The sequence below is a fragment of the Oncorhynchus mykiss genome, chromosome 14 (assembly GCF_013265735.2).
Source record: "Oncorhynchus mykiss isolate Arlee chromosome 14, USDA_OmykA_1.1, whole genome shotgun sequence".
NCBI classification, from domain to species: domain Eukaryota; kingdom Metazoa; phylum Chordata; class Actinopteri; order Salmoniformes; family Salmonidae; genus Oncorhynchus; species Oncorhynchus mykiss.
The window spans coordinates 30,043,465-30,057,321 of record NC_048578.1 but is presented as its reverse complement, the minus strand read 5'-3'; the positions used below and the strand labels follow the sequence as shown (position 1 = coordinate 30,057,321).

The 13,857-nt window shown below is 44.7% G+C and overlaps 1 protein-coding gene across 1 annotated transcript; it reads right to left on the bottom strand.

The window, feature by feature from the left end:
• Window positions 1-4,298: 4,298 nt before the first annotated feature.
• On the bottom strand, window positions 4,299-9,254 carry LOC110489110 (forkhead box protein I1-ema-like). The gene is made up of 2 exons (XM_036943283.1): window positions 8,485-9,254; window positions 4,299-5,783 (listed from the first exon to the last, which is right to left on the bottom strand). Exons 1-2 carry the CDS (start codon window positions 9,074-9,076, stop codon window positions 5,212-5,214), a joined length of 1,164 nt encoding a protein of 387 aa, XP_036799178.1. The 5' UTR covers window positions 9,077-9,254; the 3' UTR covers window positions 4,299-5,211.
• Window positions 9,255-13,857: the final 4,603 nt, after the last annotated feature.

Here is a 13,857-nt window from a genome sequence, read left to right as displayed (position 1 = left end):
CTGTGTCAATTTGAAGACGGCTAAAAGATTACACTCCAGAACCCCACATGTGGTATCTGTTGTGTTTCAGTCGGGCTCTGGTCAAAAGTTGTGTACTTTATAGGGAATAGGGTACCATTGGGATACAGACACCATTATCCTCACATGGCCAAACTGGGTTTGAAAAAGACACCGAAAAACTAATGGCAGAATAAATAAATGATTTAGCCAGTCAGTCATGCTGCCAGTGTTTCTGTCCCTCTCTGTGTGGACACCGTACATCAGTCATGCTGCCAGTGTTTCTGTCCCTCTCTGTGTGGACACCGTACATCAGTCATGCTGCCAGTGTTTCTGTCCCTCTCTGTGTGGACACTGTACATCAGTCATGCTGCCAGTGTTTCTGTTCCTCTCTGTGTGGACACTGTACATCAGTCATGCTGCCAGTGTTTCTGTCCCTCTCTGTGTGGACACTGTACATCAGTCATGCTGCCAGTGTTTCTGTCCCTCTCTGTGTGGACACCGTACATCAGTCATGCTGCCAGTGTTTCTGTCCCTCTCTGTGCGGACACTGTACATCAGTCATGCTGCCAGTGTTTCTGTTCCTCTCTGTGTGGACACCGTACATCAGTCATGCTGCCAGTGTTTCTGTTCCTCTCTGTGTGGACACCGTACATCAGTCATGCTGCCAGTGTTTCTGTCACTCTCTGTGTGGACACTGTACATCAGTCATGCTGCCAGTGTTTCTGTCCCTCTCTGTGTGGACACCGTACATCAGTCATGCTGCCAGTGTTTCTGTTCCTCTCTGTGTGGACACTGTACATCAGTCATGCTACCAGTGTTTCTGTCCCTCTCTGTGTGGACACCGTACATCAGTCATGCTGCCAGTGTTTCTGTTCCTCTCTGTGTGGACACTGTACATCAGTCATGCTGCCAGTGTTTCTGTCCCTCTCTGTGTGGACACTGTACATCAGTCATGCTGCCAGTGTTTCTGTCCCTCTCTGTGTGGACACCGTACATCAGTCATGCTGCCAGTGTTTCTGTCCCTCCCTGTGTGGACACTGTACATCAGTCATGCTGCCAGTGTTTTTGTTCCTCTCTGTGTGGACACCGTACATCAGTCATGCTGCCAGTGTTTCTGTTCCTCTCTGTGTGGACACCGTACATCAGTCATGCTGCCAGTGTTTCTGTCCCTCTCTGTGTGGACACTGTACATCAGTCATGCTGCCAGTGTTTCTGTCCCTCTCTGTGTGGACACCGTACATCAGTCATGCTGCCAGTGTTTCTGTCCCTCTCTGTGTGGACACTATACATCAGTCATGCTGCCAGTGTTTCTGTTCCTCTCTGTGTGGACACCGTACATCAGTCATGCTGCCAGTGTTTCTGTCCCTCTCTGTTTGGACACTGTACATCAGTCATGCTGCCAGTGTTTCTGTCCCTCTCTGTGTGGACACTGTACATCAGTCATGCTGCCAGTGTTTCTGTTCCTCTCTGTGTGGACACCGTACATCAGTCATGCTGCCAGTGTTTCTGTCCCTCTCTGTGTGGACACTGTACATCAGTCATGCTGCCAGTGTTTCTGTTCCTCTCTGTGTGGACACCGTACATCAGTCATGCTGCCAGTGTTTTTGTTCCTCTCTGTGTGGACACTGTACATCAGTCATGCTGCCAGTGTTTCTGTCCCTCTCTGTGTGGACACTGTACATCAGTCATGCTGCCAGTGTTTATGTCCCTCTCTGTGTGGACACCGTACATCAGTCATGCTGCCAGTGTTTTTGTTCCTCTCTGTGTGGACACTGTACATCAGTCATGCTGCCAGTGTTTCTGTCCCTCTCTGTGTGGACACCGTACATCAGTCATGCTGCCAGTGTTTCTGTCCCTCTCTGTGTGGACACTGTACATCAGTCATGCTGCCAGTGTTTCTGTCCCTCTCTGTGTGGACACTGTACATCAGTCATGCTGCCAGTGTTTTTGTTCCTCTCTGTGTGGACACCGTACATCAGTCATGCTGCCAGTGTTTCTGTTCCTCTCTGTGTGGACACTGTACATCAGTCATGCTGCCAGTGTTTCTGTCCCTCTCTGTGTGGACACTGTACATCAGTCATGCTGCCAGTGTTTCTGTCCCTCTCTGTGTGGACACTGTACATCAGTCATGCTGCCAGTGTTTTTGTTCCTCTCTGTGTGGACACCGTACATCAGTCATGCTGCCAGTGTTTCTGTTCCTCTCTGTGTGGACACTGTACATCAGTCATGCTGCCAGTGTTTCTGTCCCTCTCTGTGTGGACACTGTACATCAGTCATGCTGCCAGTGTTTCTGTCCCTCTCTGTGTGGACACCGTACATCAGTCATGCTGCCAGTGTTTCTGTCCCTCTCTGTTTGGACACTGTACATCAGTCATGCTGCCAGTGTTTCTGTCCCTCTCTGTGTGGACACTGTACATCAGTCATGCTGCCAGTGTTTCTGTTCCTCTCTGTGTGGACACCGTACATCAGTCATGCTGCCAGTGTTTCTGTCCCTCTCTGTTTGGACACTGTACATCAGTCATGCTGCCAGTGTTTCTGTCCCTCTCTGTGTGGACACTGTACATCAGTCATGCTGCCAGTGTTTCTGTCCCTCTCTGTGTGGACACTGTACATCAGTCATGCTGCCAGTGTTTCTGTTCCTCTCTGTGTGGACACCGTACATCAGTCATGCTGCCAGTGTTTTTGTTCCTCTCTGTGTGGACACTGTACATCAGTCATGCTGCCAGTGTTTCTGTCCCTCTCTGTGTGGACACTGTACATCAGTCATGCTGCCAGTGTTTATGTCCCTCTCTGTGTGGACACCGTACATCAGTCATGCTGCCAGTGTTTTTGTTCCTCTCTGTGTGGACACTGTACATCAGTCATGCTGCCAGTGTTTTTGTTCCTCTCTGTGTGGACACCGTACATCAGTCATGCTGCCAGTGTTTCTGTCCCTCTCTGTGTGGACACTGTACATCAGTCATGCTGCCAGTGTTTCTGTTCCTCTCTGTGTGGACACCGTACATCAGTCATGCTGCCAGTGTTTCTGTCCCTCTCTGTTTGGACACCGTACATCAGTCATGCTGCCAGTGTTTCTGTCCCTCTCTGTGTGGACACTGTACATCAGTCATGCTGCCAGTGTTTTTGTTCCTCTCTGTGTGGACACCGTACATCAGTCATGCTGCCAGTGTTTCTGTCCCTCTCTGTGTGGACACTGTACATCAGTCATGCTGCCAGTGTTTCTGTTCCTCTCTGTGTGGACACCGTACATCAGTCATGCTGCCAGTGTTTCTGGGTAAATAAAGGCCTACGGTGCCAGAGACGGAAATTTATCAAAAGTGTTTATTTGGATACAAATTTCTCTACAAATATATTGAACAGACTATACATACTTAATACGTACCAAAAGCTCTAATTTAATTTTCTCCTGAATGTACAACAGATTCTAACTATTTACTTTGTATAGTTTGTATAGTTTGTGTAGTTTGTATAGTTTGGGTTAGGTTCAGTAAAACATCTACTCATATATCAACTGCTATTCCTTTTTTTGTAGTCAATGTCTTGTCCTTTTAGCATTGAAAAAAGGCCCACAGCGTCTTTAACCTGTTCATGCCAAGGAGATGGTCATGTACAAAATACGTGCCAATGTAGTACATTAACCAAACTTGTTTTTAGTGTGGAAGACAAATTCCCTTGCAGCAAGAAAGGATTATCTTTTCATCTAGCTGTGATTGCTCACTTGAACTTTCAGTCAGCACTGTGGAGGAGGGGAAGGGGAGGGGTTGATGGGTGATGTTTCAAAGTTGTATTTTATCTGGCTAACAACCTCTATATCTTACTTTATTCTACAACTTACACTTGGGAAAAGTACCTCAACCCTCTCTCACCTCAAAAGTCATCCCCCTCCTTATCTCCTTTCCTAAATCCAGGACTTGTCCAGTCAGCAGGACTGCGAGAAAGGGGGTGAGTTATTGTGTGAGAGCAGAGAGAAGAGAGAGGGGTGAGGTATGGTGATTCTCACGATTTTACAACAATCAGTTAGCCCGCTATTCATCTACCCATCAGTATATCCTTATCATACCGTAGGATTGAGTTACCCTGAGAAGCAGCTTTCCCTGGTTCGCTGGTCATCGTTTCTCTGACAGGGCTGTTTCTGTCCTACCTGTGTGTTTTAGGAGGGTCATTTTTCACTGGAGGCTTGATGCCGTTAACCATCTTTTACAAAGATTTGTTGAGACAGATAACTCCCTTACAACACTAGCCAGCCAGGCTGTTTTTTATTTCTGAGTTAAAAAGAGTAAGACGGATGACACATCAGAGAAAGTTTTTCTGTATTTTATTATTCTTATCAAAAACAAACATCAGACCAATGTTGGTATAAGCCGTACCAGACCTGGGTTCAAATGCTATTTAAGGTATTGCAATTACTTTTCAATACAATTCAAAACAAGTATTCAGATCAAATTTATTTGAAAAAAAAAACAAGTAGTTGAATATTGACATTTATTTGTAAATACACTTGGAAAGTATTAGGAAATACTCAAATACACTGACTCAAATACTCTCCCATGCATTTACCCCAGGTATCTGAAACGAGTATATGAAATAAATATTTGAAAATACTTTCAGATTCAATTTGGTTTACTATTTGGTTTTTTTCACAAATAACCATTCAAATGCCCAATTAAAAGTACTTGTTTTGAGCTGTTTATTTGAAAATACTTAAATACACAGAACAAAATATTTGAATAACAAATACTCAATACACATGTATCTGAACCCAGGTCTGTGCCATCCATCGCAAATCACTATTCTACAATGGCACATGTTGAACAAATGTTTTAAACGCAAGCACTCAGAGATAAAAACACATACACGACCAATAAAATACACACCTTAAATACAAATATATACAAAATGTCATGACAGTCAGCAATTATAGATTTGTGTGTCATGGCTGACTCTGCTGTTTCCTTGGGAACCAGGCACTGCTCATCCTGCTGTCACATGCAACTGAGCCCTGCCCTGTCAGCGCTAACGGACTACTGTGTGTGTGTGTGTGTGTGTGTGTGTGTATGTGTGTGTGTGTGTGTGTGTGTGTGTGTGTGTGTGTGTGTGTGTAGACAGTTCAGTCTCAGGTAGAAGTCTCTTTCTCACTCTCCTTCTTTCTTTAGTGTCTTTAGACCTCTAGTTGTCTTCTGCCCATCCTTGTCTCCCTCTCTATCAGTCTCTTCAGACCTCTGTGCCTTCCCGTGGGTATAGGATGCTTGCTGAGCCCAAGCCAGGGTAGAAATGCCCATTGAACTGGCTGAGGATGGGGCTGCTGTAACCCAGGGAGGAGTGGGTGGGCGAGGAGGAGAGGCCAGGAGGAGGCGGTAGCTGGGAAGCCCACTCCGAAGCACCTGAACTAGGGCAGTAACTACCAAAACCCCCAGGCTGTGTAGGCCTCTGGGTCCCGTCCAGGGTAAGGGTTATGGGCAGGGCATGGTTCAGCGAATCTCCTCCGATTACATTGGCTCCCCCAGACGCCACTCCAGACATCTCAGACAGGAAGCTGCTCAGGCAAGGGGCGGTACCTGAGGAGGAAGGGGAGGGGATTCTCTCTGGCGTGGGGGACATGTCGATCCCATGGTTGCTGGGGGGTTGGGGACTCCCCCGGTCATTGGGATCACCTGACTCCAGCCCTACTGACTCCCCCTCTCCTCCAGACAGCGAATCAGACTTCCTCTTTCTCTTACGACGGAAGTTTCCATTGTCAAACATCTTCTCACAGTTTGGGTCTAGTGTCCAGTAGTTACCCTTACCTGGAAGAGAGAGAGTGAGGGAAAGAGAGAGGGGGTGGGGGGTAGATTAGAATGTGTTTGGGGTTGACACATGGACTTCTGACTGCATCCTCTACTATCATTACTAAACACAGTTAATCTATCATTTTATCACACAACTTTTACACACTCTAAAGACAAGCTGTTCAATCACTAGACTGTTACACACTCTAAAGACGTTCTATCACTAGACTGTTACACACTCTAAAGACGTTCTATCACTAGACTGTTACACACTCTAAAGACGTTCTATCACTAGACTGTTACACTCTAAAGACAAGCTGTTCCATCACTAGACTGTTACACTCTAAAGACAAGCTGTTCCATCACTAGACTGTTACACACTCTAAAGACAAGCTGTTCCATCACTAGACTGTTACACTCTAAAGACAAGCTGTTCAATCACTAGACTGTTACACACTCTAAAGACAAGCTGTTCAATCACTAGACTGTTACACACTCTAAAGACAAGCTGTTCAATCACTAGACTGTTACACACTCTAAAGACAAGCTGTTCCATCACTAGACTGTTACACACTCTAAAGACAAGCTGTTCCATCACTAGACTGTTACACACTCTAAAGACAAGCTGTTCCATCACTAGACTGTTACACACTCTAAAGACAAGCTGTTCCATCACTAGACTGTTACACACTCTAAAGACGTTCTATCACTAGACTGTTACACACTCTAAAGACAAGCTGTTCAATCACTAGACTGTTACACACTCTAAAGACAAGCTGTTCAATCACTAGACTGTTACACACTCTAAAGACAAGCTGTTCCATCACTAGACTGTTACACACTCTAAAGACAAGCTGTTCCATCACTAGACTGTTACACACTCTAAAGACAAGCTGTTCCATCACTAGACTGTTACACACTCTAAAGACAAGCTGTTCAATCACTAGACTGTTACACACTCTAAAGACAAGCTGTTCCATCATTAGACTGTTACACACTCTAAAGACAAGCTGTTCCATCACTAGACTGTTACACACTCTAAAGACGTTCTATCACTAGACTGTTACACACTCTAAAGACAAGCTGTTCCATCACTAGACTGTTACACACTCTAAAGACAAGCTGTTCCATCACTAGACTGTTACACACTCTAAAGACGTTCTATCACTAGACTGTTACACACTCTAAAGACAAGCTGTTCCATCATTAGACTGTTACACACTCTAAAGACAAGCTGTTCCATCACTAGACTGTTACACACTCTAAAGACAAGCTGTTCCATCACTAGACTGTTACACACTCTAAAGACGTTCTATCACTAGACTGTTACACACTCTAAAGACGTTCTATCACTAGACTGTTACACACTCTAAAGACGTTCTATCACTAGACTGTTACACTCTAAAGACAAGCTGTTCCATCACTAGACTGTTACACTCTAAAGACAAGCTGTTCCATCACTAGACTGTTACACACTCTAAAGACAAGCTGTTCCATCACTAGACTGTTACACTCTAAAGACAAGCTGTTCAATCACTAGACTGTTACACACTCTAAAGACAAGCTGTTCAATCACTAGACTGTTACACACTCTAAAGACAAGCTGTTCAATCACTAGACTGTTACACACTCTAAAGACAAGCTGTTCCATCACTAGACTGTTACACACTCTAAAGACAAGCTGTTCCATCACTAGACTGTTACACACTCTAAAGACAAGCTGTTCAATCACTAGACTGTTACACACTCTAAAGACAAGCTGTTCAATCACTAGACTGTTACACACTCTAAAGACAAGCTGTTCAATCACTAGACTGTTACACACTCTAAAGACAAGCTGTTCCATCACTAGACTGTTACACACTCTAAAGACAAGCTGTTCCATCACTAGACTGTTACACACTCTAAAGACAAGCTGTTCCATCACTAGACTGTTACACACTCTAAAGACAAGCTGTTCCATCACTAGACTGTTACACACTCTAAAGACGTTCTATCACTAGACTGTTACACACTCTAAAGACAAGCTGTTCCATCACTAGACTGTTACACACTCTAAAGACAAGCTGTTCAATCACTAGACTGTTACACACTCTAAAGACAAGCTGTTCCATCATTAGACTGTTACACACTCTAAAGACAAGCTGTTCCATCACTAGACTGTTACACACTCTAAAGACGTTCTATCACTAGACTGTTACACACTCTAAAGACAAGCTGTTCCATCACTAGACTGTTACACACTCTAAAGACAAGCTGTTCCATCACTAGACTGTTACACACTCTAAAGACGTTCTATCACTAGACTGTTACACACTCTAAAGACAAGCTGTTCCATCATTAGACTGTTACACACTCTAAAGACAAGCTGTTCCATCACTAGACTGTTACACACTCTAAAGACGTTCTATCACTAGACTGTTACACACTCTAAAGACAAGCTGTTCCATCACTAGACTGTTACACACTCTAAAGACGTTCTATCACTAGACTGTTACACACTCTAAAGACAAGTCACAATGGCTACTTAAAGTAAAGACACATCACAACTAAAGTAGAATTTTGACTTGACTAAAGATTAACAGCAGATTCACATTTGTCTGTCATGACAGATTTGGTTCTGGGTGCCAAGGTTAGATTCAAAATGAATAATTCAACCATCAAGTACTGTCATACCTTAGATTGATTGGTTATTTTATTATAATGTAGTTAGTCTTACCAGGATCGTCCTCGTCTCTGGGGACCTTCTTGAAGCAGTCGTTAAGTGACAGGTTGTGCCTGATCGAGTTCTGCCAGCCAGCCTTGCTCTTGTTGTAGAAGGGGAAGTTATCGGCCACGTACTGGTAGATCTGACTCAGGGTCAGCCGCCGCTCCGGGGCGCCGTGGATCGCCATGGCGATGAGGGCAGAGTAGGAGTAGGGCGGGCGTACCAGCTTCATCAGGTCTTCCTGTGAGGGCAGAGAGAACCAGCTCAGCTCCCCCCCAGGGACCCCCGCCCCGCTGGACCCCAGGTAGGGCCTCTGCATTCCGTAGTGCTGGGGGACGAAGGGGGGCCCGGGGTTACCTGGAGGCCCTGCAGTGGCCAGGTATGGGGGAGCGTTGATGCCGGATCCGTTGAACCACAGGTAAGGGTTGGGGGAGGAGGTGCTGTAGTCGTAGGAGGTGTCGGGGGTACGCTGGGGGCTGGGGAGCGATGGCGGAGGATAGTAGCAGTCACTGTACATGCTGAGTTCTGGAGGTTCCTGGCCCAAGCTGGGGAACTGGGGGCCACAGCAAGGAGGAGACTGGCCCTGAGGTTCGAACGACGCCATGGTCAGAATCTCTTGTCTCTCTCTCACCGGTGTTGTTCTGGTCCTTGGAAGATGATGACTGTTTTAGTGTCTGAGTTGTGCCCGCGGGGTCTCTCTCTCTCTCTCTCTCTCTCTACACCTCTACCTCTACCTGTTTACTCTTTGCCCTCGCTCTGTCAGCACTGTCAACTGTTGCACAGGTTTTATCTGTTTCCCTGGCAACACCCGTTTCTCCTGATTGGTTGTTTAGCCAGGTGAGGATTCTGACAGGAGTGTCTGTCAACCAGTTTCTTCAGGCTCCCTCTCTCCAAAGGAATATACACCCATACTCTTAGTAAGCGTTTCATTCCATTTTTGTGTTGTGAAGAAAATAAACAAATCTAATTAAATATACATTTCTTGAAATGTGTATGATTGCTGATAATCTGCCTATACATTTTCCAAATGCCTGTTCACTGAACCTAAATAGTTGGCTAGATTGCTATTGAATTCTAGAGCCCGCGTTGATGGGGAACATTATAAATATGTCTTTCTTCTCTCCCTCAAATGTGTCTGTTGTTGCCATAACTTTGTAAAGTGTATTTTTGGCATCTCAGTCACATGAACGAGTAGTGGTTCAGCTGTAACTTTGTTGCTTTGTTAGAACCTGGCGCCTCCGTGTGGGGGAAAAAAATGTGATAGCACCCAGTAAAATGCGGTAGCACCCAGTAAAATGTGATAGCACCCAGTAAAATGTGGTAGCACCCAGTAAAATGTGATAGCACCCAGTAAAATGTGATAGCACCCAGTAAAATGTGATAGCACCCAGTAAAATGTGGTAGCACCCAGTAAAATGTGATAGCACCCAGTAAAATGTGATAGCACCCAGTAAAATGTGATAGCACCCAGTAAAATGTGATAGCATCCAGTAAAATGTGATAGCACCCAGTAAAATGTGATAGCACCCAGTAAAATGCGGTAGCACCCAGTAAAATGTGGTAGCACCCAGTAAAATGTGATAGCACCCAGTAAAATGTGATAGCACCCAGTAAAAGGTGGTAGCACCCAGTAAAATGTGGTAGCACCCAGTAAAATGTGATAGCACCCAGTAAAAGGTGGTAGCACCCAGTAAAATGTGGTAGCACCCAGTAAAATGTGATAGCACCCAGTAAAAGGTGGTAGCACCCAGTAAAATGTGGTAGCACCCAGTAAAATGTGATAGCACCCAGTAAAATGTGGTAGCACCCAGTAAAATGTGGTAGCACCCAGTAAAATGTGATAGCACCCAGTAAAATGTGGTAGCACCCAGTAAAATGTGGTAGCACCCAGTAAAATGTGATAGCACCCAGTAAAATGTGGTAGCACCCAGTAAAATGTGATAGCACCCAGTAAAATGTGGTAGCACCCAGTAAAATGTGATAGCACCCAGTAAAATGTGGTAGCACCCAGTAAAATGTGATAGCACCCAGTAAAATGCGGTAGCACCCAGTAAAATGTGATAGCACCCAGTAAAATGTGATAGCACCCAGTAAAATGTGATAGCACCCAGTAAAAGGTGGTAGCACCCAGTAAAATGTGGTAGCACCGAGTAAAATGTGATAGCACCCAGTAAAATGTGGTAGCACCCAGTAAAATGTGATAGCACCCAGTAAAATGTGGTAGCACCCAGTAAAATGTGGTAGCACCCAGTAAAATGTGGTAGCACCCAGTAAAATGTGGTAGCACCCAGTAAAATGTGGTAGCACCCAGTAAAATGTGATAGCACCCAGTAAAATGTGGTAGCACCCAGTAAAATGTGGTAGCACCCAGTAAAATGTGGTCCACACAGCACGAGGTAGCACGTTTGTTCCTCTGTGTGGGAGAGCATCCAGAGGAAGAGGCCGCTAGATAACGACCCAATATCCTAAGTATTTAGTTCACTTGTAAATATTTAAAAAATAAGAAGGTGCCTATTTAATTAAAGTACTCAAAGGTTTGTTATTTTATCCAAGATTGACAAGCTCACTGACTTCACATTTAGTTTACTTTGGATACATTTGGAATGGTTAGCCTTGCCAGCCAACGGAACTAACGTCAGCTAACGGCTACGTAACGTTACACCTGTCAACTAAAATAATTCACAAATGTATATGTTTGAAGTTTATAAATTTAAGCTTAAGCACATCCTTGTGTTGTACCAGGTTGCTGTTTATCCATTGATTATGCTATGTTTCTGAAACATTTTCAGTGTGCTTAAGTTCTGCTTGGTTTTGGTGAGCTATTCATTTATGATTCAAATCTTCATATGAATGTCGCACGTTTATAGATGGCGGAATCTCCGGCTTCATCTGGCGACAATCAAAAGGACTGTGGCAAAAATATGATGGAGTTGAACAAGGGTTTAGAGAGGATGATCGAAGACATGGAAAATCAATCAGGTATGTTGTCGTATTATGGTAATCGGTACCATTTGAATGTTGTAGGCTGTTTAATTTTCTAATATTTTTACATCTAGATTTTCTGTATGATGATGTATGTAGCTGTTATTTTCAGAAACAATAAAGGAAAATAGTAGCAAAAATAATGTTACTTTACTTATGGCTCGATCACATAGACAGGGTTTTGCGCAACATAAGTTCAACATTCTCGTTCTGCTACGATTTCTGTCAAGCCGTCTACGCATACAGTTTGACTTACTGTCAGGGTTCAATAATGCCAACGTATGCACCACACAGATCGCACTGCAGCTGCCTCTGCAACGCAATGCTGCAGGGCAAACGTAGTGTTCCATTGGAAATGAATGGTCTTCTGGTGTGCCCAAAATGCAATGACACAGTAGGTGTGATCGAGGTGTTAGACTTAAACCCTAACTTCTTATCGCCTCCTAATCCATTTACTACCCACTCTATAATATTCCATTTAGAAAAGTTAATGGGTGTGTGTAATTCATTCTAAATTCTGCCTTGTTTTTTTAAAGTCATACTCATGTGAACCCACTTTGACACTGACAGCCATGTCCCTCTTGTCTCGCCTGTGGTTTCTCAGTGCAGCTGAAGTGGATGACCTATGACCTGGTGGTGCAGCGGACCAGTCCTGATCCAGCGGATGGATTCCAACAGAGATGCATGATTCACTAGGAATGTCTGATGTTCTGACCTTTATTCAAATTAATATACCAGGCTACTGTATGGATTTCTATGTGAATCAGTGACCATGCAGGTTGACATGACTTTGTTGTACTGACTGAATGTAATCTAGTTGACTGGGGCTTCAGATGGAGAGAAGAGAGAGGAGAACAGAACAGGGTGAATACTGTTGTACTGACTGAATGTAATCTAGTTGACTGGGGCTTCAGATGGAGAGAAGAGAGAGGAGAACAGAACAGGGTGAACAGAACTGGACCACATTCTGAAGGGGCTGGACTCCATGTCTGAGCGTCTGGACAGACTGGCATGTACGTATGTCTGTAGGGCTCTGGTCAACAGTAGTGCACTATTGGAATAGGGTGTAATTTGGGACTCAATCGGCGTTCTAATGTGTAGATACTATGCAAATCGAGTGATGAAACTGTTGTGTTAACTCTGAAATGCGTCCTCCTGCGCGTCCAAAATAGAATTTCGACCCGCTAGCCAACGAACCGCTGTGCAATTCAACCATGATGTTCAGATGTTCAACGTGTCAGAATTTGGCATGTGGCTTATCGATGGCCTTTGGATAGGATGGGCCCCCAGTTGATGTGTTAGATATGGGGAGATGTGTCTAGGCTATGACAGTCAGACTGATTATGAGATGATTTGATGTGAAGACATGAAGCTGTGTCTCTGCCAAAGGAGACGGATAGTTGGCAAACAAACGTTCATCACTACAACAGTGAGGCTATGTCCCAAAAAGGCACCCTATTCCCTACATAGTGCACTAGTTTTGACCAGAGACATATGGAGCCTGGTCAAAAGTAGGGCAGTGTATGGGGAATAGTGTACTATTTGGGACACATCAATAATATGCCATCTTAATCTCAATCTGTATCTTATTATACATAATGAACTGGTAGACATTTCCCCTCTTGATTCTCTTATGGGGTTTCTTGTTTGTTTCCTATAAGAAGAAAATCATTGAGCTCTCCTTTTGTATTGGATTGGATTTAGTTAGAACAGGGATATATTAGATGTTCTTCTGTTGTGTATCTCAGGTCGGACCCAGCTGACACAGTGTGACCTGATCGTGTGCTTCAGACACCCAGAAAAGATGGCCTCTCTGAACAGAGTGGAACAGGGGGTGACCTGGCCCAAGCCTGGACCTCAGGCTGAGGAGTGAGGGAGGAGAGGAGAAGGAGAGGATGAACATGGCAAAGTAAAGGAAAATAATATATAGAGGAGGAAGAAGAAGAGGAAGAGGAAGAATAGGAGGAGGAAGAAGAGGGGGAGGTACAAGTAGAAGAGGAGGAAGAAGAAGAGAGGGAGGAAGTTGAGGAGGTAGATGAGGAGGGGGAGGTAGAGGAAGAGGTAGATGAGGAGGGAGAGGTAGAGGAAGAGGTAGAAGAGGAGGGGAGAAAGAGGAGGAGGTAGATGAGGGGGGGGGTAGAAGAGGAGTAGGAAGAGGGGGAGGAAGAAGATGAAGAAGAGGGGGAAGTCGAAGAGGAGGGGGAGGAAGAGGAGGAGGAAAAGGGGGGGGTAGAAGAGGAGGATGAGGAAGAAGAGGGGGATGTAGAACAGGGGGAGGTAGAAGAGGAGTGGGAGGAAGAAGGAGAAAATGGAAATGTGAAGAAGGAGAAGATTAAGAGAAGAGGAGAGTGGAGTTGGTGGGTGGGTTATAAAACTGGGTAGGCTCAACAGGAAATAGTCCAA